The sequence below is a fragment of the Schistocerca serialis genome, chromosome 10, assembly GCF_023864345.2.
Source record: "Schistocerca serialis cubense isolate TAMUIC-IGC-003099 chromosome 10, iqSchSeri2.2, whole genome shotgun sequence".
Classification (NCBI taxonomy): domain Eukaryota; kingdom Metazoa; phylum Arthropoda; class Insecta; order Orthoptera; family Acrididae; genus Schistocerca; species Schistocerca serialis.
This window is the reverse complement of record NC_064647.1, coordinates 129664610-129691016: the sequence shown is the minus strand read 5'-3', so window position 1 is coordinate 129691016 and position 26407 is coordinate 129664610. Positions and strand designations below refer to the sequence as shown.

At 45.1% G+C, this 26407-nt stretch overlaps 1 protein-coding gene across 1 annotated transcript in view; it reads right to left on the bottom strand.

The window, feature by feature from the left end:
• LOC126424605 (endothelin-converting enzyme homolog) overlaps positions 1-26407 on the bottom strand; it is a 324277-nt gene that overhangs the window by 50520 nt on the left and 247350 nt on the right. The window contains exons 17-18 of the mRNA XM_050087344.1: positions 17756-17823; positions 15258-15388 (exon numbers count right to left, since the gene is read on the bottom strand). Of these exons, the coding sequence (XP_049943301.1) occupies positions 15258-15388; positions 17756-17823 (199 nt within the window). The remainder of the gene's footprint in view (positions 1-15257; positions 15389-17755; positions 17824-26407) is intronic.

The window sequence follows — 26407 nt, the reverse complement described above, 5'->3', positions numbered from 1 at the left end:
CGCAGTTTCGAATCCTACCTCTGGCATAGATGTGTGTGATGTCCTTAGGTTAGTTAGGTTTAAGTAGTTCTAAGTTCTGGGGGACTGATGACCTAAGATGTTAAGTCCCATAGTGCTCAGAGCCATTTGAACCATACATGATTAGTGTTAACATTAATGAACACATTTTCAGTCCTACCCATGCAGCTTCTCGTAATTGTTTTCTGGCTACCAGTTTCCAAGTAGAAATTCTTCAATGTAATATGAACAGTCCAGGAGCAATGATTTTAAACTAGATTTAAAAGTTGCTTTGCTACGTGTCAGTGATTTTATGTTATTTGGAAAATGAGTAAAAAGTTTTGTTGCTACATATTGAACTCCTCTCTGAGCCACTGACAGCTTGAACAGTGGGTAATAAAGTTCATTTGTCCTAGTGTTGTAGGTATGTACATCACTGTTATTCTCGAATTGTGATGGATTGTTAATGACAAAATTTGTTCCCGAATATATGTATTGTGATAGCGTAGTTAAATTGCCTAGCTTCTTGAAGAGGTACCTACATGAGGTCCATGGGTTAACATCACATATTATTAACACTGTTCACTTTTGTGCAATCAATACTTTCTTTCTTAGTGATGAGTTAGCACAGATAATTACATCGTACGACATTACTGAGTGGAAATATGCAAAAGATGTCAGGAGATTGATACGTTTATTTCCAAGATTAGCAGTCATACGAAGAGCAAAAGCAGCTGAACTTAACTGTTTCTTCCAGTTAAAGTTTTCATCAATATGTACACCCAAAAATTTGGAGCATTCCACCCTACTTATTGGCTTCTTCTCATGTGCTACATCAATTCTTGGCACGACTCTAGTTGTTGCATGGAACTGACTGTAGTATGTTTTTTCAAAATTTATAGAGATTCCATTGTCAGTGAACCACATAATAAATATTTGGAAAATATTTACCAGCTTTTATACTACTTTCTCTCTAATGGGATTTATTATAATATTAGTATTGTCTGCAAAAGTACCAATTTTGCTTGTTGAATTGTAAGTGGAAGGTCATTCACATATATAAGGAATAGGAGTAGTCCCAAAATTGAACCCTGTGCGACTCATTTATGATTTTTTCCCCCACCCGGTTATTAAAATTTTCTACCTTTCCGACACTGAACTGTTCAGCCCAACCTTTTGCATTCTGTTTGTTAAGTATGAATCAGACTAGATGTGTGTAAAGCTATCAGTTCCACAAAAATTGAGTTTTCCTAAGAGACTAAGATGATTACACAATCAAACGTCTTGAAAAGATGACAACTGGCAATGTATCATTACTTAAGGTTCGTACTATTTGTTGAGTGCATGTATAAGTAACATTCTTATTCGGGTATCGTTTCTAGTACCCAAACTGTTTTCTCAATTGAAGCATGAAGTCAAAGTACCTCGATTCTGGTAAGTAACTTTACTTATAATCATTGACAACTTTTGAACTATTTCGCCTAATCAAGATACAATTTCAGTTTTTTAATTTTGAATTTTTTTCCAACAATCACAATAACTTTCGGTTACATTTTTACTTTACAGTGACTTTTATTTTTAATATTTTTAGTCCTTCCACGTCCTTTCGATCTTTGTGCAATTATCTATATTTAGTTCACAAAAACTGTAGAACTCAAAAAATGGTGGTTTGTGATAACTGAAAGATAAATTACCAAGTTTATTTGCATATCTTTGTTGCAGGTGAAGCTGAGTAGAAAATACTATAGCCATTGTCGTTGTAAAATGGCGTCACGCGAAGAGAAAGTGCAGTGAGTTTTGTGGCATCACGAGACAAAATCTGCATGTATTGTGAAGCGAAATTTTCGAAGACAATACGGAAGAGAAGCGCCTGATGGAGTATTTGTGCCTGGTACATGAAGTTTAAATACACCGGCAGTGTGTTGCATCTCCTGCGAACAGGGCTGAGTTCAGTCAGGGGGGTATGAAGTGTCGGAGATGTGCAACAGGTGTTCTTACGAAGCCCTTCCAAATCTACTCGGTATGCACCTCGTGAATTAGCGAGTTCTAGGACGACGGTGCAAAGAATTCTACACAACGGATTGACCGTGCATGCATGTAGGGTCCAGACAAGTATGGAACTTGTCGAGCAGCTTTTGCGATTGATACGTTGGCACCAATCGACACTAGCAATAAGCATTTTCAACGAAATTGTTTTTCAAATGAGGCTACTTTCCATGCATAAGGCAAAGTTAACAGGGACACTGAGAGGATATGGTATTCGGAAATTCCACTTGTTGCCTTAGATCAGGTTACGGATTCCCCTAAAAAGAATGTGTGATGCGGTTAAATGCATGACAGAGTAATTAGCCATTTCTTTGGTCGGAGATCGGTAACAGCTAACATCTGTCTGGATAGGATACGTCAGATTGCGGACCCACAACAAAGAGACTTGCAGCCTGAAGTGATTTTCCAACAAGTGTGAGCACTGCCTCATTGGGGATTGCAGCTTTGAAATTTTCTTGATGAAGCACTTTCTGATAGGTGGCTTGCGCATGACGGTCCCACTGCCTGGCCTGCGAGGTCACCAGACATAACACCTTTAGATTTCTTCTTGTGGGGCTACGTAAAGGACAAGGTTTAAACTACCTGATTTGGAAACATGAGGAAGAGGATAACAGATGCTGTTGCTGCTGTTACACAAGGGATGTTGTCCAACGTATGGAGTGAGAACGAAAATCGATTATACAATCTTAGAGCAACAAACGGCACACATGTTGTGCTTTAATGGTATCATAGCAAAAGCTTGGTGATTTATTCTTCATTTGTCACATACCACAAACTTGTAAGTTATACAGCTCTTGTAAAATAAATGTCGCTAATTGTCCAAGGACTTCAGTTCTGTCCTCAATTATAAACATGGCTTACATGCGAGCAAAACAAGCAGTTTGTCAGTCAGCTATATTGAGTTATCCACATAACTGGCCATCAACATAACTTAAAATTATATGTAACTTAATTTCATTCTTCAGACACGTCGTAATTCTGACGTATGTCTTGCTTGAGGCCATGGCAATGATGTCACAAGTCACATGAAAAAAAAAAAAAAAGACTGAGTTGACGGTGGGCAGTTTCGTGGACAGTTTTGAAGAATGCCGAGTTAATTAGCTTGATATCCTCCAACATCTACACTCCTGGAAATGGAAAAAAGAACACATTGACACCGGTGTGTCAGACCCACCATACTTGCTCCGGACACTGCGAGAGGGCTGTACAAGCAATGATCACACGCACGGCACAGCGGACACACCAGGAACCGCGGTGTTGGCCGTCGAATGGCGCTAGCTGCGCAGCATTTGTGCACCACCGCCGTCAGTGTCAGCCAGTTTGCCGTGGCATACGGAGCTCCATCGCAGTCTTTAACACTGGTAGCATGCCGCGACAGCGTGGACGTGAACTGTATGTGCAGTTGACGGACTTTGAGCGAGGGCGTATAGTGGGCATGCGGGAGGCCGGGTGGACGTACCGCCGAATTGCTCAACACGTGGGGCGTGAGGTCTCCACAGTACATCGATGTTGTCGCCAGTGGTCGGCGGAAGGTGCACGTGCCCGTCGACCTGGGATCGGACCGCAGCGACGCACGGATGCACGCCAAGACCGTAGGATCCTACGCAGTGCCGTAGGGCACCGCACCGCCACTTCCCAGCAAATTAGGGACACTGTTGCTCCTGGGGTATCGGCGAGGACCATTCGCAACCGTCTCCATGAAGCTGGGCTACGGTCCCGCACACCGTTAGGCCGTCTTCCGCTCACGCCCCAACATCGTGCAGCCCGCCTCCAGTGGTGTCGCGACAGGCGTGAATGGAGGGACGAATGGAGACGTGTCGTCTTCAGCGATGAGAGTCGCTTCTGCCTTGGTGCCAATGATGGTCGTATGCGTGTTTGGCGCCGTGCAGGTGAGCGCCACAATCAGGACTGCATACGACCGAGGCACACAGGGCCAACACCCGGCATCATGGTGTGGGGAGCGATCTCCTACACTGGCCGTACACCACTGGTGATCGTCGAGGGGACACTGAATAGTGCACGGTACATCCAAACCGTCATCGAACCCATCGTTCTACCATTCCTAGACCGGCAAGGGAACTTGCTGTTCCAACAGGACAATGCACGTCCGCATGTATCCCGTGCCACCCAACGTGCTCTAGAAGGTGTAAGTCAAGTACCCTGGCCAGCAAGATCTCCGGACCTGTCCCCCATTGAGCATGTTTGGGACTGGATGAAGCGTCGTCTCACGCGGTCTGCACGTCCAGCACGAACGCTGGTCCAACTGAGACGCCAGGTGGAAATGGCAAGGCAAGCCGTTCCACAGGACTACATCCAGCATCTCTACGATCGTCTCCATGGGAGAATAGCAGCCTGCATTGCTGCGAAAGGTGGATATACACTGTACTAGTGCCGACATTGTGCATGCTCTGTTGCCTGTGTCTATGTGCCTGTGGTTCTGTCAGTGTGATCATGTGATGTATCTGACCCCAGGAATGTGTCAATAAAGTTTCCCCTTCCTGGGACAATGAATTCACGGTGTTCTTATTTCAATTTCCAGGAGTGTATTTTTCAAAATAACGCATTGGCAACAATCACTGAGCCAGGTGCGAGATGGTTCGGTTTTTGTTCTGAGCAACAATACACAAGTATTACTTGAATTTTTGTTTATTATTTACGAAGATAAATCACCTAAAACTTTGGACAACTGTTAACCACTTCTTTTTCTTTTTCCTGGCCTTCATCATGCTTCTACGCTGGGCCAGCATGTTTTTTATGGCTTTGGCTGGTTGATTGTGCCAGGTGCCTTTCCTGTCGTCACCCCTTTGACTCCAAGCGACGGAATTTGTGTACGCCAACAGTCTAATTCTAGCGTTATCCTACCTGGAAGCCTACGAACATGCCAATGAATCGTGTAATTGAGGTGGGACCTGTGTCCAGCCAAATATTCGCCTAGTCGCAAATAGGAAAACGCCTAAAATCCACACCCAGGCTGGCCAGAACAACGGCCCTCGCCGTGAATTAGCCGCCCAGATGTCATTTGGGAAGTTGCATGCCGCCAAGCGTAGCTATCTGGGCGAATCGGCAGATAACGACCAGAAGATACCGACACGGTTTATTCACATTAATGTGACCACCACCAATGTTCGATGTCAGAGTGCAATAACCAAGTGCAATAACCACCCACTGACGGCAGGTGGCTGCACTAGCATTGGGGGGTACACAAAGCATGCCAAGGCGACACAGACAACAGTGTAGCCGTTGTATTACAAAAATGGAGCGATTTACCCGACGTCCAAAAGGGCATAGCCATTGCCTTTTGTACCAAGGGTGGAACCATTTCTGAAAGTGCAAAGTTTGTGAACTGTTCATATGCCACGTTGATTAAAGTGTAATGTGCAATGCGAAAATGGGTCTATCCAGTTCTGGCACTGCGGGCAACTGCAGTACACTGCAGACCGTAGATGACAGGATGGGGGTGATGGCTGTGGAGATGTGTATGGGCGAATTGACGTGCAACTATTGAACAGCTGACCGTCCAGATGAATCAAGGACTACCTGCAGCGTCTCCTCAACAACTGTTCAGCAAGCGTTGCTGGACATGGGCTCCCACAGAAGGCACTTGGTTCGTGCATCCATGCTGACTGCTGTACATCACCAACGATGGTTGGAGTATGCAAATATGCACACCCTTGCCACAACAGAACGTCTACTGGGTGTCGACAGGTGGCCTTTCCAGATGAATCAGGTTTAGGCTCCTTCCAACTGACAGAAAACACCCTGCAATAAACATTGGAAGGGTCCAGGCTGGAGGAGAGAGCATTACGATATGGGGAATATTTTCGTTGCATTCCCTGGATGATCTCGTTCTCTGGAAGGTACAGTGTATCAACACAGATATGCATCTGACCTCGCAGACCATGTTCACCCCCATATTCAGTTTGTTTTTCCTCAAGATGGTGGCATCTACCAGAAGGACAGTTCAAGTCACACAGCTCAAAGTGCACGCGCATGATTCGAAGAGCATCAGGATGAGTCACCATACTCCCTTGGCCACCAAAGTCACCAAACTACGACCCAACCGAGAATGCGGGGGACCAACTCAGATGTGCTGTTCGCGTCGTGGACCCTCAACCGAGAAACTCATCGCAGCTGGCGACAGCAATGGAGTCAGCGTGGCTCCACACCCCAGTCGATATCTTCCAGAAACTCACTGACTCTTCATGCACGGGGTCCCGGGTTCGATTCCCAGTGGGGTCAGGGATTTTCACTTGCCTCGAGATGACTGGGTGTTTGTGTTGTCCTCATCATTTCATCACCATTCAAGCAAGTGGCGAGATTGGACTGAACAAAGGTTGGGAATTTGTACAGGCGTGGATAACCGCGCAGTTGAGCGCCTCACAGTCCAAACATCATCGTCATTATCATCATCATCATCTCTTCCTGCACGTCTTGCAGAGGTCCGTGCTACAACTGGTGGTTATTCAGACTTTGGGGAGGTGGTCACATTAACGTGACTTGAGTGTATACCCATTGGAGTTGCAGGTTTGGAAATCTGCCGATGACAGCTACTTTTTGCGAACTAAACGACGAAGCATATTAGATTTCCGAGAGAGAAGGTCTAAGAGAGTCTCGCCGTTTCTGATGCCTGCGGCCCAACTAAAGATTCTGAGTAAGGAGGAACGTAAACAGCCAATAATAGAAAATTTCAGGTATGTACTAAGTAGAGGAACAACCCCAACATGAGCATACTACAGAGTTACTTTCAACTGAAGACAGCTTTACACCACCAAAAGCCGCTAGCAAATAATTATTCTACTGTGAAACATTAGTATGCAGAAACTTTAGTATGCAGATTGGTATAAACCACGAGTACATAATTTTAATGTGCCTCAAACGTACAAGTATATTTAGCACTGTGGAAGTAAGGGCAGAACGTCGGCCAGCATAGAATTAAAAGTCACTTCTAGTCACCTCTTCGATACATGGGTCAGTCCAACGGATCTTCAGCGCCCAATGGAAACGCTATGTGGTATTATTTTACACAAACAACTTCAACACTAAAATTTTCCTGCTGGAAACTCCTTCGGTCACTCATAAATCGTATTTAGCATTATTATAAAACGGTTTCAAAATGGCTAGAAGAAAATAGTCGTTTGGTGCTACGTCGAGATTAATGGCTTGATCCTTAAGAACTTAACAAAAAAACGTTTTAGGTCCCGACCGTTTCCCGTTTCGTGTGACTTAGGGTCAAGAAATATGGAGCAAAAACCATGCATCGGTATTTATCATTCTTGGTATGACCAGCCTATCGAAGCCCATTCGAGGTCTTAAAAAGTGTCTGTTGACGTTTGTGGGTTCATGTAGAGTCGAGATATCGATCAACAAAATGCTTTCGTTTCCCCAAGAGAAATTCCCTGAGTTATTTATGTATGTAATGTTACGCCTACTGCATCTGCAACCTTATGGTTTACAAATATAACTAAGAACATTACACAGTATAACAACATAACAATTCCGAACGATATTAAAAATATCGTGAAACCTTACAGACTCCTGCTTTTGACGGTCGTCATTTTTATTTATTGTGGATAGGGATGTGATATAATTTTTAATTTCACTGTATTAATAGAGTTCATAGGTTATCTAGCAAGAATAATGAATGGAGATAGTGCAGAGAAATTTAAGAAGGAGACGGACAAGGTATATTGGGAGACAGTAAGTTGGGGGGAAATAAGATGTATACTGTGTATACTGAAAAAGCAGAGAGTGTTCTAGGGAAGAAGCAACTGAACCCAAGGAAACCACAAACGGCTCAAGATCTCATAAAAAAACTAACCTGGTTGAGAAAAATAGGCTTTAACTGCGAGAGAAGAATAAAAGAAACCGAATACAACTATGTGTCGCACGGAAATGGATAACTGATCTTTCAAATCTAATAGGATGGAACACTATCAGCGGCATTAACAAAAAGTAAAACAAATAACATATCAAAGAGTTGAAATACCAGTGATCATTCAAATGATTTAACTCTGGCGCTACTGCGCCATGCTTCAAATATTCTACTCAATACCGTTAAGGGAAGACTAAAAGCAAAGGTTAAACGACGTTTAGGAGAAGACGGTTTGATTTGGGGGGAAGGAAATGGAAACAGAAGGTTATAATGACACTACAAATTACCTCAGAAAGAAAAAGTATGAGGAACAGGAAAACGTATGCTTTTTTTCATTGACCTAGAGAAAAATTTTGAGAGATTGGACTGGACGGTACTGGTTGGAAATCTGAAGAGATAAAAGATTGAGTCACAGTCTGTACGAAACCGTTAGTACAGAATATATTTCAGTGGTAGTAAGAAATAGGCTAGGATAATAAGAGGTGTCCGACGAAGCTGCTCTCTTCATATTTATTTAATTTATCCATGAAAAGTTAAAAAACGATGAAAAGTGGCACCAAAGGGCTCAAAATTAACGATAAATAAGTACATCGTATTCGATTTGATGATGCGTGATAGCCTTAGGAGGATATGAAATATATGTTAAAAATTTTTGTTGTTGTTGTCCTGGATAACCACAAATTGAAAATAAACGCAGACAAAACTAAAATAATAAATACTTACGAGACTAAAATAATGGTGATAAATCAATCTAATGGACAAGCAAGGGCAAATATTAAGACGGTAAACAAAATGCTAATGCAGGTACATGAATTCCGCTACTTGGGAAGTATAATAACAGAGACAACAAAATTGTAACAGACGTTAAAAGAAGTAGTTCGGTAGCTAAACAAGCCTTCATAAATAAGAGTAATTTGTTAATAAACATCCGCTTTAATAGAATAACAAGAAAGAAATTTCTAGAAAGAATTTTCACTCTGCAGCGGAATATACACTGATTTGAAACTTCTTATCACATTAAAAATGTGTGCCGGACTGGGAACTGAAACTGGGACCTTTGCCTTTCACGGACAAATGCTCACCTGCTGAGATATCCAAACACGATTCACGACCCTCCGTATAGCTGGTAGGACGGGTCGTGAGTCAACCGCGAGTAGCTGAGTCGGTAGAGCCTTACACGCGAAAGGTAAAGGAACTAGGTTCTACTGACGATCCGCCACAGAATTTTAATCTTCAGAGAAACTTCAGGAAAGAAGTTCATCAAGACTTTTGTCGTCTGGTTTTTTATTGCACTGCTTAAATGCTGAAGATATGCCGTTTTGTGTGTAAGGAAAGTAATATTAGTATTCGTACTATGTTGCGAGCGACTTCAGATTTTACTCTGTTACATTATGTGAATTCTACTCATTGTGCAGTGTTGGAAACGTGTAACATATGATTCAAACATCGTCTGGGATGTGATGCTCCATGTAAGTTCATTACAAGTGCTACATCGCATTTGACAGCATGAACATGGCTATAAGAAATCAAGAATAATCATATTAGTTACTATTGGTTGAGACATTTATTTCAAGGAAGTGGTGGTGGTGAGATGATTCCAGAGAACATGACTGAGAAGTAGCAAAAAACCTATTTGTCGTTCAGGATTCATTTACTCCATCACGTTTGTGAAATTCCTCTGGCTATGTGGCAGTACTGTTGGTGTCACAAGAGAGAAACAGTTTAGTTAGTTAATAAGTGTTCGGTGTTTTAGGACGCTAAACGATGAGGTCATCAGTGTCCTTGCATGAAATAAATAGAGACAAGAGCTGTGAAAATCTATTAAAAACAAAAAAAAAAAAAATGTAAAACCAAGCTGTATCAACAAACAGGAATTTAAAATAAATCACAGACATCGAGTAATTAAGAAAAGACCATCCACATAATGCAGATAAAACTACAGAATAAGTACATCACATAAAGTGTAAAGTAGCACAGCTGGTACATACAAGGTGTGATTCAGAAGTTTCAAGACAGTCATTTCTGAGTAGGGGAGCAGACACAGACTGGTTCCGCTGGGTGGGGGAAGTAGTGGGGGGAGGAGGGGGTCTCAGGGAACAAACTGACGCTGCGGCAGTTTCCTCCAGAACCCTGGAAAGTGCGCATTGCTTGCAGCGTGAGTGTGTGTCATTGACCTCAGTCGAAAAGTGGGAGACGCGAAAGTGGAGCAGCGTTATGCGATTAAGTTTAGCGTGAAACTGAACAAAACCGCCACAGAGACTCTCAGGCCTTTAAGGAAAAAGCCATGTTCTGTGTAATGGTTTTCATGTGGCGCAAACGTTTCGAAGATGGCTGCGGGAATGTTGAAGATGGCGAACGCTCCGGGAGGCCATCATCAAGCCGAACGGATCAAAATGTGGAGAGCGTGCAGGAACTTCTAAACAATGACCATCGAGTTGAGGGATCTTTTTTTTCACTTGCCGCCCTGATTTTACGACCCACCACCTAATTGCTTAAGGTGAGTCTTTATTGACCACTTAGCCGCTGCGATTGGTATATGGGCGCTGATATGGCTGAACTTCCGCACCAGTTCCCGCATCTGATCGCACCGTTACCCATGTCCCGCCACGTGGAGGTGGGTCATAGTTTATCGTGTTTTGCTTTTGTCTCTTTTATTTTATTTTCTTTTACTTGGTTATCTTTGTTTGCTATTAGTCGTTCTTTTCTTTTCTTTATGGCAGCTTTCCCAAACAGTTTAACAAAAATTTACTTGAAATTTAAATTTTGAAAAAGAAATACAAAAATATAGTTTAGAATGAAGACGTGGAAAGAAGATAGGAAAAGAAGAAGTTTATAGTCCCTCCACCCTGGGGAACTGAGGATGAAAGCCTTGGAATTAGTCGTCAAGGCATGATCCTCAGTCTCCAATCCTTCGCTTCCTTTAACTAAGGAGATCTATGCTAATTACTAAAGCTGGTACTAAGATAATTACTCTGTTAACAGGTTTAAAGTGCCATGTTTGCCTGTGGCAATTGAGATGGTGTGCCGACACAGTTTACATCTACTCATGTTGAGCTTTGGTTATGTGTAATCTATTGTGATAGCTGTACATTATGTTTAGACTAATGTATTTCTGTCGGTCTTCTTTCTGTCTCGGTTTTCATCCTCCACATAATGGCGTTTATATAGGTGCTGCATCTAGGTTTGTCGTCTGTACGGTCTCTCGAGCCTGTACGCTTTATGGCAATCATCTAAGATTTTTTCTGTCAGTTAAGTTTAGTTTGTCCCGTAAGTCTGGTGTTCTGATTGCATCGTATATGTATCGTTCAGTTTGTAAGTTTTGTATTCCTGGTGTGTTCCTGTGTTGTCTGTATTTGCCGCAGAATAGGATTGTGTGTTTGGGGCTTCCCATACCTCTGCATGTACATGTAGATGTGTCTCTTAGACTCATGCGGTTCAAGTGCATGGGATAAGGTCCGTGCCCAGTCAAGAAATGCACCATGCCGCAGCTAGGACCGTCATGTTTTATTCTTAACCTTTCCGCGATATCCGGAAAAAGTGTATGTACTCTCCGTCCCTTATCACTTGTGCCCCATTCATCTGACCATGTATCGATTTTTCATTGTTTGAGGTCCCGCTTGTCGCTCAGCGGAGAACAAGTTATTATATTAACCTGGTATAGTCTGCCCATCTTTAACCAGTACCGTGTGGCACGATGCCTAATTGTTGTATCTATCGGGAAGATTCCAAGCACTACACACAGCGCTTCGATCGATGTCGTGCCAAATGCTCCAGATAGTTGCATTAGGACGCTTCTCTGTCCTCGCCTAACTCCTGTTCTGTTTGTGACGAGGTTGAGTCTGTGCGCACATGTACTGGCCGCAAAACATAGTTGAGGGATCGAGTTCGCCGCGTCCGCCTGGAGATCAAGGGCGATTGGATTCTCCACCACGACAACGCGCCCGCTCACATGTCACGCGCCGCCGCCGAAGTTCTGGTGAAGTTCAACATGACAACACTGCCGCAGCCACCCTAGAGTCCCGACTTGGCTCCAAGCGACTTTTTCGTCTCCCCCGAATCAAGACAGGCCTAAAAGGAAAGTGATTCGAGTCCATCATCGCGCCATCCAGCAGGCTTCGACGAGAGCCCTTGACAGCATGACGCCCGAGGCGTTCCAGAAGGTTGTAAGTAGGCTGTTTAGGTTTTTATGTTGGTAACACCACGTAGCGCTTTGTATGAAAATCACTGACTGTGCTGCGTGCAGTCTGTGGCTGGTTTGCTGGAATATTCGCTATTGTAGTGTTGGGCAGTTGGATGTGAACAGCGCGTAGCGTTGCGCAGTTGGAGGGGAGCCGCCAGCAGTGGTGGATGTGGGGAGACAGATGGCAGAATTTGAAGAGCGGACGATCTGGACGTGTGTTCATCAGAAAGAGTAAATTTGTAATACTGGATATTATTGACTTTTGAACATTATTAAGGTAAATACATCGTTTGTTCTCATATCAAAATCTTTCGTTTGCTGACTATGCCTATCAGTAGTTAGTGCCTTCAGTGTTTAGAATCTTTTACTTAGCTGGCAATATTGGCGCTCGCTGTGCTGCAGTAGTTCGAGTAACGAAGATTTTTGTGAGGTAAGCGATTCATGAAAGGTATAGGTTATTGTTAGTCTGGGCCATTCTTTTGTAGGTATTTTTGAAAGTCAGATTGTGTTGCGCTAAAAATATTGTGTGTCAGTTTAGTGTAGTGTTGATCAGAATAAGTAAAGAGAGTAATGTCTGAGTACGTTCAGTTTTGCTCAGCTGTTTGAAAATCAAATAACGTAAGAGTAATTTATAATTTTTTTAATGGGATGTTTCAAGGTCTACGAACAGTGAAAACGCGCTGGCATCGCTGTGTTGATGCTGAAGGAACATATTTTGAAGAATTTTAGTGCACTGTACTTAAATGTCAAATAAATTTCTAGTTCTGTGTTAAGTCTTGAAACTTTTGAATCGCACCCTGTGTAAAAGGTGCCAGGTTACTTTAGGTGAGGGAGTGCTTAAATGTGAAGGCTAACCAAGCCACTTTGGTACACATTTAAATTGGAACATCGAGGCCGGCCGAAGTGGCCGTGCGGTTAAAGGCGCTGCAGTCTGGAACCGCAAGACCGCTACGGTCGCAGGTTCGAATCCTGCCTCGGGCATGGATGTTTGTGATGTCCTTAGGTTAGTTAGGTTTAACTAGTTCTAAGTTCTAGGGGACTAATGACCTCAGCAGTTGAGTCCCATAGTGCTCAGAGCCATTTGAACCATTTGGAACATCGAGTATTTTGGGAATTCACCGTGGCAATAAACAAAAGCTTAAAATATCAGAGAAAGTACCACCACAGCTGTATTTTGAGAATGTCTTTATTCGATAAGCGACGAGTTTCGGCGGCACGGTACCCCCATCCTCAGGCCTCACCATTGCCAGAGGACTAATTGATTTCCTTGGCGCATTTGCTGTTGGATCGTTGTTACTAGCACACGTGGCTATTCCATCAGAAGTCTATACTCGGCACCGTGTTGTCTACACACCCGCATTTTCGTCGTTTAAAGTAAAGAGGGCAGGTCCTGTGGGGGAAACAGTTCTGCTCTCAGGTCGTCATACAAATCACTCTCAATTAAAATACACTACTGGTCATTAAAATTGCCACACCACGAAGATGACGTGCTATAGACGCGAAAGTTAACCGACAGGAAGAAGATGCTCTGGTATGTAAATGATTAGCTTTTTAGAGCATTCACACAAGGTTGGCGCCGGTGGCGACACCTACAACGAGCTGACATGAGGAAAGTTTCCAACCGATTTCTCATACACAAGCAGCACTTGACCGGCGTTGCCTGGTGAAACGTTGTTGTGATGCCTCGTGTAAGGAGGAGATATGCGTACCATCACGTTTCCTACTTTGATAAAGGTTGGATTGCAGCCTATCGCGATTGCGGTTTATCGTATCGCGACAGTGCTGCTCGCGTTGATCGAGATCCAATGACTGTTAGCAGAATATGGAATCGGTGGGTTCAGGAGGGGAATACGGAACGCCGTGCTGGATCCCAACGGCCTCGTATCACTAGCAGTCGTGATGACAGGCATCTTATCCGCTTGACTGTAACGGATCGTGCAGCCACGTCTCGATCCCTGAGTCGACAGATGGGGACGTTTGCAAGACAACAACCATCTACACGAAAAGTTAGACGACGTTTGCAGCATTGTGGACTATCAGCTCGGAGACCATGGCTGCAGTTACCCTTGAAGCTGCAGCATAGACAGGAGCGCCTGCGATGGTGTACTCACCGACGAACCTGGGTGCACGAATGGCAAAACGTCATTTTTTCGGATGAATCCAGGTTCTGCTTACAGCATCATGATGGTCGCATCCGTGTTTGGCGACATCGCGGTGAACTCACATTGGAAGCGCGTATTCATCATCGCCATACTGGCGTATCACCCGACTTGATGTTATGGGGTGCCATTGGTTACACGTCTCGGTCACCTCTTGTTCGCATTGACGGCACTTCGAACGGTGGACTTTACATTTCAGATGTGTTACGACCCGTGGCTCTACCCTTCATTCGATCCCTGCGAAACCCTACATTTCAGCAGGATAATGCACGACCACATATTGCAGGTTCTGTACGAGCCTTCCTGGATACAGAAAATGTTCGACTGCTGCCCTGGCCAGCACATTCTCCAGATCTCTCACCACTTGAAAACGTCTGGTCAGTGGTGGCCGAGCAACTACTCTTGATGAACTGTGGTATCGTGTTGAAGCTGCATGGGCAGATGTACCTGTAGACGCCATCCGACATCTGTTTGACTCAATGCCCAGGCCTATCAAGGCCGTTATTACGGCCAGAGGTGGTTTGTCAGCGTACTGATGTCTCAGGATCTATGCACCCAAATTGCGTAAAAATTTAATCACATGTCAGTTATAGTATAACATATTTGTCCATGAATACCCGTTTATCATCCGCATTTCTTCTTGGCGTAGCAATATTAATGGCCAGTAGTGCATGCTGCATCGACACTTGTGTTCAACGTCTTTGACGCACTGGTGGCTCCCCTGACCGGAAGAGAAAATCATTTGTTGATGGGCAGCGTCCCGCACTGAGGCTTGGCAAGGGTCACTTCCTCAGCCATCGTGCTCGGAAGTAGGTAAGCCACGGCCACACTGGTGGTCTGTATTACCACAGCTGATTGCTGCTCACTTGCAGCCACTGAGCCTCCAACCGACACATGGTCTTCAGGGCCACGTGTGTAGTGACTGCCTGCAAGGGGACTGAACATCGAGCAAGGAATAGTCTGGTGTACCTTACTGTGGAAGAGAGCAGGCAGGTGCTCTTACCTTTTTGCTGACTTCCGGAACCTCATAGGCGCTGTACTGGTTGATGTAGCACTGTGTGCGGTTACTGTATGCCTCCACTGTTCTGTTGGTCCACCACGGCACCAGTTCACCTCTCGGGTCGTACTGACGACCTGCGGGCAGCAGAGCAACAATGAACATGAGTGTGCCAGCAACATCTATGCAGTCAGCTGCGTGAGTGACTGAAATGGTGCCTAAGGTGATTTGTGATTGTCTGGTTCGTCCGTTGCTGCTATATTAGACATAAGATATGTTGATAAATCGTCGATAGTTCGATTTCTTCATCTACTCGTCAATATCGACTGTCGATAATAGTCGACCACAAAACGTCGAAGTTCTTAACATCAAGGTGAAATGGTGAATTTATAGAACTGGTTAAAAATCGACAGACAAATACATCTAATATCATCCTGTTCATTTATAAATACATCACTGCATATGCCATAATATTTTGATCAAAGATTCTTTAGTACGAGGATGAGTCAAATGAAAACCTTAAATATTTTTAAAAATATTATTCATTGTGCAGAAGTGGTACAAAACTGTATCACATATAAACATAATCTCCCCCACGCTCAATGCAAGTCCTCCAGTGCTTACAAAGTGCATAAATTCTTTTAGAAAAAAATTCTTTTGGTAGTCCGCGCAACCACTCATGCACCGCGTGGCGTACCTCTTCATCAGAACGGAACTTCTTTCCTCCCATTGCGTCTTTGAGTGGTCCAAACATATGGAAATCACTTGGGGCAAGGTCTGGTGAGTCTGGTGGATGAGGAAGACACTCAAAATGCAAGTCTGTGATTGTTGCAATTGTTGTACGGGCAGTGTGGGGCCTTGCATTGTCATGTTGCAAAAGGACACCTGCTGACAGCAATCCACATCGCTTTGATCTGATTCCAGGCAGCATATGATTTTTAGGAGATCTGTGTATGATGCACTGGTGACAGTGGTCCCTCTAGGCATGTAATGCTCCAAAATGACGCCTTTTTCGTCCCAAAAGAGAGTCAGCATAACCTTCCCTGCTGATTGTTCTGTTCGAAACTTCTTTGGTTTTGGTGATGAGGAATGGCGCCATTCCTTGCTCGCTCTCTTCGTTTCCGGTTGGTGGAAGTGAACCCAGGTTTTGTCTCTAGTAACGATTCTTGCAAGGAAGCTATCACCTTCCCGTTCAAAGCGCCGAGGAAGTTCTACACAAGCATCTACACGTAGTTCTCTCATTCCAGGAGTCAACTGCCGTGGCACCCAACTTGCAGACACTTTGTGAAACTGGACCACATCATGCACAATGTGGTGTGCTGACCCATGACTAATCTCTAAACATGCTGCAATGTCATTCAGTGCCACTCGGTGGTTTTCCGTCTCTATGGCTTCAACAACTGCAATGTTCTGTGGAGTCACAACTCGTTGTGCCTGACCTGGACGAGGACCATCTTCCACTGGAGTCATACCATTTGCGAACTTCCTAAGCCATTCGTAGACTTGCTGCTGTGACAAACATGCATCATCGTACTGTACCTTCATTTGTCGACGAATTTATAGTATATGCAGTGAGCGTAATATGGTAGAGTCAGTCATGAAGATTCGGTTGGCTGTAAATGATTGTTTACGTGGGATAATATACCAGTCAATACTGTAATATTCTCTCAAATATCAATAAATGCAAAAATTTGACATAGATGTAAGAATGTTTTTCGCTTTTGCTATGACTTAGACACACAGCCGTAGAGTAGACAGCTGTATTGTTGGTTGGCACTGATATGCAATCCTTGTTTCGTAGATAAGTGGCAGCTGACTTCCGTTAGTAAATGTGTGGGTGTTAAGCGCCACCGTTAATTACGATCTTTATACCATGACTTGTTTGTTGCTTGCCTATTTCTAACTGTACCTAATAGTGTGATCCTTTTAAGATACGTAGTACTACGTGGACAACGAAGATACATACACGTTACATGTAATAACGTGAAATAATGCGATATAATGAATCGCGTTTAGCTTGTTTGTAGAACTCGATAATGACATCATGTCTTCTCGGATCATGTTTCTTCAAATTAAATCGCGTATTTGGTTATTTTATGTGTCATAATCTCTGTACTACGTATCGAATATGAAGCAAATAATAGTTTGAATTCGACAAGCAGTTAGCCGCCTATGTTTTTTGACTTCGCAGTCGCGTTATGTAATTTGTTAAAAAATCTGATTTCATCGTGGAAAGTCAATGCACATCAAAGTAACGGGTATTTATGAACTTGTAAATCATGTTCACGTTTCCGCGAGAAAGAATGTGTAAAAGAATTGACAGTGTTTCAAACATACGTAATCGGCTTCTGATCATACAGATCACTGTTGTACTCCGTGTTTCCGTGCTACAGTGCTTCACATTACAGAACGCTAAAGTGCAGATGTGCTAAACGTCTGGATACTACGTGAAGTTTTCAAAGTGCTGGCGTGACACGCTTAGTACCGTCCCACACTAGACTCACCTGTATCATCGAAGCCGTGAGTGACTTCGTGAGCCAGGATGCTCCCTATGGCCCCGTAATTCAGTGCCCTGCAGCAGAGTGTTCAAGACAAGTGCACTGTGAGGAACAAAATGTGTACAAAGGCTTCTTATATCAAGCCTGTCTGCAGCTTTTACATCTTATTAGCATGTAAAGATTAGCTATTTAACCTACACTGACGATTACATAATATTTATTCCAGTCTTCTATGACGCATGAACATGATTGGAACAAATAAGCCCTTGGTCACAAATATCAAGTAAAAATTGACCAGGTTTCGACGCTACTATGAGCGTCGTCTTCAGAATTAGACTAACTGTTCTAAAACATATTAGGTATATAGTACATTAATAAAGTTAAAAAAATTTTTTAATGTGTGACTTGTAAGTACTGCATCTTTTCGAGTCAGTACAAACTTTAATTTTATTAATGTTGTGGTGTCACCGCCAGACACCACACTTGCTGAGTGGTAGCCTTTAAATCGGCCGCGGTCCGGTAGTATACGTCGGACCCGCGTGTCGCCACTATCAGTGATTGCAGACCGAGCGCCGCCACACGACAGGTCTAGAGAGACTTCATAGCACTCGCCCCAGTTGTACAGCCGACTTTGCTAGCGATGGTTCACTCACAAATTACGCTCTCATTAGCCGAGACGATAGTTAGCACAGCCTTCAGCTACGTCATTTGGTACGACCTAGCAAGGCGCCATTATCATTTGCTATTTATCTTGTGATGCATGTACCGTCAGACAGATGTTCACCAATTATGGATTAAAGTTAAGTATTCCAGAAGCTACGTACTATTTTTGCTACTATAAAGACCTTGTCATTTTCCAGACCTCACGCCAGCCTGCGTGAGCTTTAACGCGTGCCTTTCGGCTTCACCTCATACTGGCTTGGCTGTCTTGCCAAGTCACAACAAATGTACTATATACCTAATATGTTTTAGAACAGTTAGTCTAATTCTGAAGACGACGCTCATAGTAGCGTCGAAACCAGGTCAATTTTGACTTAATATTTGTGACCGAGGGCTTATTTGTTCCAATATAATTTTCACACGGTCACTGAACATTAGCAGCTACGTTCAAAGGTTTGCATGAACATGAATTAAATTTCTTATAATATAAAACTAATTCTACAGTGTCCATCCACATTAATGTGACCGCCTGTCAATTGCCTGAATAACGACCGAGCGAGGTGGCACAGTGGTTAGCACACTGGTCTTGCAAAGGGAGGACGACGGTTCAAACGGGCGTCCGGCCACCCTGATTTAGGTTTTCCGTGATTTCCCTAAATCGCTTTACGTCGGGATGGTTCCTTTGAAAGGGCACGGCAGACTTCCTTGCCCATCCTTCCCGAAACCGATGACCTCACAGTCTGTTCTCCTCCCCCAAATCAACTCAACCCTCAATAACGGCAGACCATGTCCACACCTACAGACGTACTGGGTGAGAGTCGATGAGGTTCTTGGAGGCACCGACATGGATGTGGAGCCATTCCGATTCTTTGTTTCTCGGTTGAGGACCCATGGCGCAAACACCCCAATCCAGGAGGTCTCGACTGGGTTTAAATACTGGGAATTTGATGGCCAGAAGAGCAAGGTAAAATGCTCTTCGAACCACCCAAGTACACTGTAAGCTGTGTGGTTACATTCTCATGGTGGCAGATGCCACCATGTCGAGGAGAAACAAATAGCATATAGGTGTCTACATGATCCTGAAGAACAGATGCATAATTGTGTTGTGTACATAGTTCTGCGTAGTCAGCGTGTACACAACTTTCCCACTAGAGCGCGCCCTGCTAAGCACAACAGCGCAGGCGCAGCGCTCGTCTGTCTCCACAGTACGAGATGGCGCTGCCTTAGAGACGGACCAAATTCTGTTTCCGCCCATCCGCGTGTTAATATGTAACGCAGCCAATGAGATTGCTGCTAATGTAGAACCTTTTCTCCTCGCGGATCACACTCGCACAGTGATACATGAATGCACGAGGTATTATAACGAGTGTACAGAACTCCGATTAGTCTGCATTTCTCTGCACCAGTCTGTACCAGTCTGCATTTGTCTGCACCAGTCTGTACCAGTCTATAGTCAAGTTTCAGTCTGCGCCTAATAAGATTACCATATTCCTGTACATAACCATGAAGATAAATGAATAGACACTTTGCCAAGTATATGCCATGAAGATAAATGAATAGACACTTTGTCAAGTATCAGAGATATGTGAGAATAAGATTAACGTACCAGACCAAAGGAACTTCAGATTGTCAATTGTAAACAGCATTCAGAATCAAGTTAAGTAATGTCTATGTTTTTTATTATTTTAATAAATGTGTGTGAAAATTAATCAAGTTCTGTTAAAAGTTGGTCACCGTCAATCTGCTACTGTAAGCGTGCAAGTGGCATTTCTATCGTCTGACCTAACGGCAGAAGATAAACACGCCACAATAAGACCACGAGACATATTACTGACATTCGCCTACTTCGTTAGGGCGACAAGTCAAATAATCTGATGGTGTGTGTACCGAAGGTCTTAGAGTACGCACACCACAAATTGCGTTATGCACAGTGCCTTCCAAACTAACGAGATCACCCAGGGGATGCCATGAAGACATTTTCCAGACCATTACGCTCCATCCTCCTTCCTCGAGCGTTTCAGCGACTGTTACAGGGTGTTTGCTTCCAAACATCTCATGCCGATGATGTGCAAAACGTCACTGATCTGAAAAAGTCACTTGTCGTCACTCAGTGTACGTCCTGTTGCATTACTGGCGAGTAAAATCCAGCCTTTGTCGCCGATAGACAGCAGTCGGCAGTGGGCGTATGAACCAGGCGTCTGCTCCAGGCCTACACGCAACAGCGATCGCTAAACGGTCATTGAGGAGACACTGTTGTTAGCGCCTTGGTCCATCTGGGCGGTCAATTGCTCAACAGCTGACCGTCTGTTCTCTCGTACACATATCCGCAACGGTTGTTCACTCTTCACATTTACTGCCCGTGGTACAGCAAGACTACCCTTCCAGCAAACATGTGGTCAAACGGCTGTAGTACGGAAATGGTATGTTTACAGACATGGGTTTCTATTGAGAATATTATGCACTCGCTCTCCTCTATAAGTTCTAGAGGTCTGTAATGGGAATTTCCGAACACCGGCCGCCTGTGAGTGGCTATTGCACTTCAAATGGCTCTGAGCACTATGGGACTTAACATCTGAGGTCATCAGTCCCCTAGAACTTAGAACTACTTAAACCTAACTAACCTAAAGACATCACACACATCCATGCCCGAGGCAGGATTCGAACCTGCAACCGTAGCGGTCGCGCAGTTCCAGACTGAAGCGCCCAGAACCGCTCGGCCACACCGGCCGGCTATTGCACTTCGAACTTCGGGTAACGCCATTTGGTAAGCACGATATTCTTCAACTACGGAGCTACAAGAACTGTTTACAAACTTTGCTGTTCTGGAAATCCTATCCCTCTTGGCTCGAAAGCCAATGATCATGCCCTTTGTGCGCCAGATAAATGGCTCCCTTTCCGCATTGCCACAACGATTGCACTGTTTCCACGTCTGCCTCACACGCTTCATACGGGGTGTTCGGAAATTTCCGTTACAAACTTCTAGGACCTGTAGACGGGAGCGAGTACATAGTGTTCTGAATAAGAACCCATGTACGGAAACGTACAATTTCCGTCCAACTGCCGTTTGAAAACATATTTTGCTAGGTAGGTTTGCAACAGGGTAGTCACAGTTGGGCGGGGCGGAGGGGGGGGGGGGGAGGAAGGGTGTAGGTGGTTACCTTGGATCGGCTGATGTCATTTGACGTTTGTTCTGCCTCTCTAATCTGATTCGAGCCTCATCAAGTATCTGTAAGTAGACGTTTGCAGAATACACCAACATAATCATTCTGTATGGCGGAGCTCACGGTAGTGGAAGAGTTTTTTTTTCTTTATTGTTATTTTGACACCTTATACAAAAGGTGGGCCGGCAGTGGCAATATTATGCCGCTCTTCGGCCACAGTCAGTACAAATAGAAACAATGAAGATACAGAAAAACATAACATAATGGTGGAAATAAAACAGTAGACACATGAGTAAAAAACAGGGAGCCGTTCACAGGTGTAGTAAAAAATAAAAAAAACGGTCAGCACTGTACACGAACACTGTTGACTGAGATAACACACGTCAACGATGGTGCGTGGTGCGGTGAAAACGCTGAAGCACGAACACGACGGCACACACACAGAACCGATGGCGATAATCTCCGGCGCGCAAATGTTCACTTGACGTGTGCGAGTCCGGGGATCTGTCAAAAGGGGAAAAAGTGGTGGAGGAGGGAGAGGGGAGAGTGTAGATGCCAGTGGCAGTGGAGATGGGAGGGGGAGGGAAGAAGGTTAGGGGGTATGGGAAGGCTGGGGGGAGGAGGGAGGGAGGAAGTGGGGAGGAAGGGAGAGAGGGTGCCCTAAGGAAATACAGGGAGGGGATAGGGAGGATCAATGTTAATAGGAGGGGTAGATGGAGGGGATAAGGGCATCATCAGGGAGGGGGAGTTGGTGGAAGCCACCTTGGGAGAAGGTATGGAGAGTGGAGAGATGGAGAGCAGGTGGGACGTGGGAATACAGGCGCAGCAGCAGACGGAGGGGGGGGGGAGAGGATTGGAGAGACTAGTGGGTGAGGGGGATCAAGTTTATGGGAGGTGTAGAGGATCCGTATCCATTCGAGGAAAAGGAGGAGGTGCGGGAACGGAATTAGGTCATACAGGATCCGCGTGGGGGAGGGGAGACAGATGCCATAGGCGAGGCGGAGAACATGGCGTTCTAGGATTTGAAGGGATTTGTAAAAGGTAGGAGGAGCGGAGATCCAGGCAGGGTGGGCGTAGCAGAGGGTAGGGCGGATGAGGTATTTATAGATGTGGAGGATGGTGGAGGGGTCCAGACCCCATGTACGGCCAGAAAGGAGCTTGAGGAGATGGAGTCGGGAGCGTGCCTTGGCTTGGATTGTCCAGAGATGGGGGGGTCCAGGAGAGGCGACGGTCAAGGGTGACTCCAAGGTACTTGAGGGTGGGGGTGAGGGCGATAGGACGGCCATAAATGGTGATATAGAAATCGAGGAGACGGAAGGAAGGGGTGGATTTGCCTACAATGATCACCTGATAGTGGAAGAGCTGCTCGCCACCTTTATGAAGATCGTTGTGCACAATGTCTGGCACCGCCAGACACCCTTTTCGCTACAATTACCCGACGACTTCGAGGATTGAGTATCTTCATCCTGAGCAGGCGTGGCAGTGGTGCTCCAAGGAGACACAGCATACCCGAACTGGAAGACGCCTCATGTTGAAATGAACCTGTCGGCGAGTACACGACCAATTGCGCGTGTAGTCGATGTTAATCCCAGCGCCGTCTGGTGTGCTGTGGATGAACAACAACTACATCCCTGCCACCTTCAACACTCCATACCACCTCTAACACTCACAGACTCCTGAATGAGACTCGAACCGGGTGAGACTTCAAATGACGTCATCCAATTAGACGTAATCACTGCCGCCCCCTCTCTCACCATGAATACCACGTAGTGAAACAACCTAGCAAATATAGTATGTACTCACTCCCCTCTACAAGTCACTGAAGTTTGTAACGGGTATTTCCGCACACCCTGCATACCCTCCATTGCTAGTGGTGCCAGCTGCCGCCTGTTAATGCACGTCACACATAGGAAGCGGTCACATTAATGTAACTGAACACTGTACTTGCATAATTTTACATACTCTGTGGTATACAATTCAGATTTTTACAATTTCGCCATTGGAAACAAATTACAACATTTCATTGTTTAGGAACGCTACCGGTTGCAGCCATCAGGTTCATTTACCTCTACACGCATTCTTTGAAAATTACCATTAAGTGCGTGGCAGAGCGTACTTCGCATTGTATAACTTATTAAGGCTTTTCCTCATTCAATTCACATACCTAGCGCTGGAAAAGTGGTTGCCTGAAATCCTCTACGCGTACCGTAGTTAGTCTAGCCTTGTCTTTTCGACAGCGATACGTTTTGGGTGTATTATAATCCTAATGTCTATCTGAATGAAGATACATTAAGATTTTATACGGAATAAACTCGCAACAAACATCAGTGCGACAACACAGCATATTATGAGGGGACTTAAAAAAAATTGGAAATTTGTGGTAAGATCTTATACGACCAAACTGCTGAGGTCATCGTTCCCTAAGCTTATACACTACTTAATCTAACTTAAAGTAACTTACGCTATGGACAACACACACACCCATGCCCGAGGGAGGACTCGAACCTCTGACGGGGGGATCCGCGCGGGCCGTGACAAGACGCCTCAGACCGGGCGGCTACACCGCACGGTGGAACATAAAAGTTACACATTCTTATGGCAGGACAAATAACTTATTCAGTGCTGCACAGTACGTCAGTGTGACACAGAAACATGACACGGCTTTTCAACATACCCACCAAGTCTCCGAAACAACGGTACGAATGTTCTTCTAATAGTTCAGTTCCTTGTCGACAGAAATCTGATCCTCGGTTGCAGAGCCATTGGAGAACCGCCGTGTGAACATCTTCATAATTGTAATATCTCTTTTCCCCCCCAGATGCTCTTGCAGCTCACCAAAAAGGTAGAAATGGTCCAAATGGCTCTGAGCACTATGGGACTTAACATCTGAGGTCATCAGTCCCCTAGAACTTAGAACTACTTAAACCTAACTAACCTAAGAACAGCACACACATCCGTGCCCGAGGCAGGATTCGAACCTGCGACAGTAGCAATCGCGCGGTTCCAGACTGAAGCGTTTAGAACCGTTCGGCCACAGCAGCCGGCAAAGACAGAAATCACACGGTGCAAGATCGGACTTCCCAATCAACATCACCCACGTGCCTGTGCCAGGATTTCACGGCGAATCTTTGTGGAATTCCCATGTTGTGTCCACAAGAATTGTAACGTTCCGAGAATTTCAACTCTGGAGTACGTTTCCAGTTGCTGCACCATATCGCTCGCACTCGGAGATGGCGCATTTATCCGTATCGCAGCAAAACTGTGTCTACAGGAAACGCACTACATCCACCCTCTTCTGACAATGCACTGTTCATTTGTACAGTGGTCTTAGTTTGAGACGATAGGGGGCAGGACCGAAGCCTCCCACAAGCAGGTTGGCGTGGCAGGTAGCAGAACCCTTGCTTCCCGAACAAGTCTAAGTACCAGCAGTTAGAAGCCCTCACCCATCCATGCCTCGTCGGAGTGCTATTTTGTGAGGGTAGGTTTCTGTTTACGTCATGTAGTCTCATAGTGAACTATGAAATTACAATGAAATCCAGACCATTAGCTGCTTACAGGCTTCGATAAATATCAACGGGGACAGTTGAAAATATGTACACCAAGCGGGACTCAAACAAAGCTCCTGCTTACATGGCAGACCCTCTATCCGACTGAGCCATTGAGGACACAGACGATAGTGCAACTGCAGGGACATGTCTGGCACGCTCCCCGTGAGAACCACGAGTCCAACTTACTGTCCACACACTACATTTGTAGTTGGCTCTGAGCACTATGCGACTTAACTGCTGAGGTCATCAGTCGCCTAGAACTTAGAACTAATGAAACCTAACTAACCTAAGGACATCACACACATCCATGCCCGAGGTAGGATTTGAACCTGCGACCGTAGCGGTCGGTCGGCTCCAGACTGTAGCACCCAGGACCGCACGGCCACTCCGGCCAGCTACATTTGTAGTTCTCCTGCCCACTATACTCATTACTCGCGGTAGCCAATCTACCGATTCCCTCAAGAGTTTGAGCAATGTGAGTGCATCCGCACTGAAGAAGATCATTGGCCGGTAAGCCTCATTTATACACTCCTGGAAATTGAAATAAGAACACCGTGAATTCATTGTCCCAGGAAGGGGAAACTTTATTGACACATTCCTGGGGTCAGATACATCACATGATCACACTGACAGAACCACAGGCACATAGACACAGGCAACAGAGCTTGCACAATGTCGGCACTAGTACAGTGTATATCCACCTTTCGCAGCAATGCAGGCCGCTATTCTCCCATGGAGACGATCGTAGAGATGCTGGATGTAGTCCTGTAGAACGGCTTGTCATGCCATTTCCACCTGGCGCCTCAGTTGGACCAGCGTTCGTGCTGGACGTGCAGACCGCGTGAGACGACGCTTCATCCAGTACCAAACATGCTCAATGGGGGACAGATTCGGAGATCTTGCTGGCCAGGGTAGTTGACTTACACCTTCTAGAGCACGTTGGGTAGCACGGGATACATGCGGACGTGCATTGTCCTGTTGGAACAGCAAGTTCCCTTGCCGGTCTAGGAATGGTAGAACGATGGGTTCGATGACGGTTTGGATGTACCGTGCACTATTCAGTGTCCCCTCGACGATCACCAGTGGTGTACGGCCAGTGTAGGAGATCGCTCCCCACACCATGATGCCGGGTGTTGGCCCTGTGTGCCTCGGTCGTATGCAGTCCTGATTGTGGCGCTCACCTGCACGGCGCCAAACATGCATACGACCATCATTGGCACCAAGGCAGAAGCGACTCTCATCGCTGAAGACGACACGTCTCCATTCGTCCCTCCATTCACGCCTGTCGC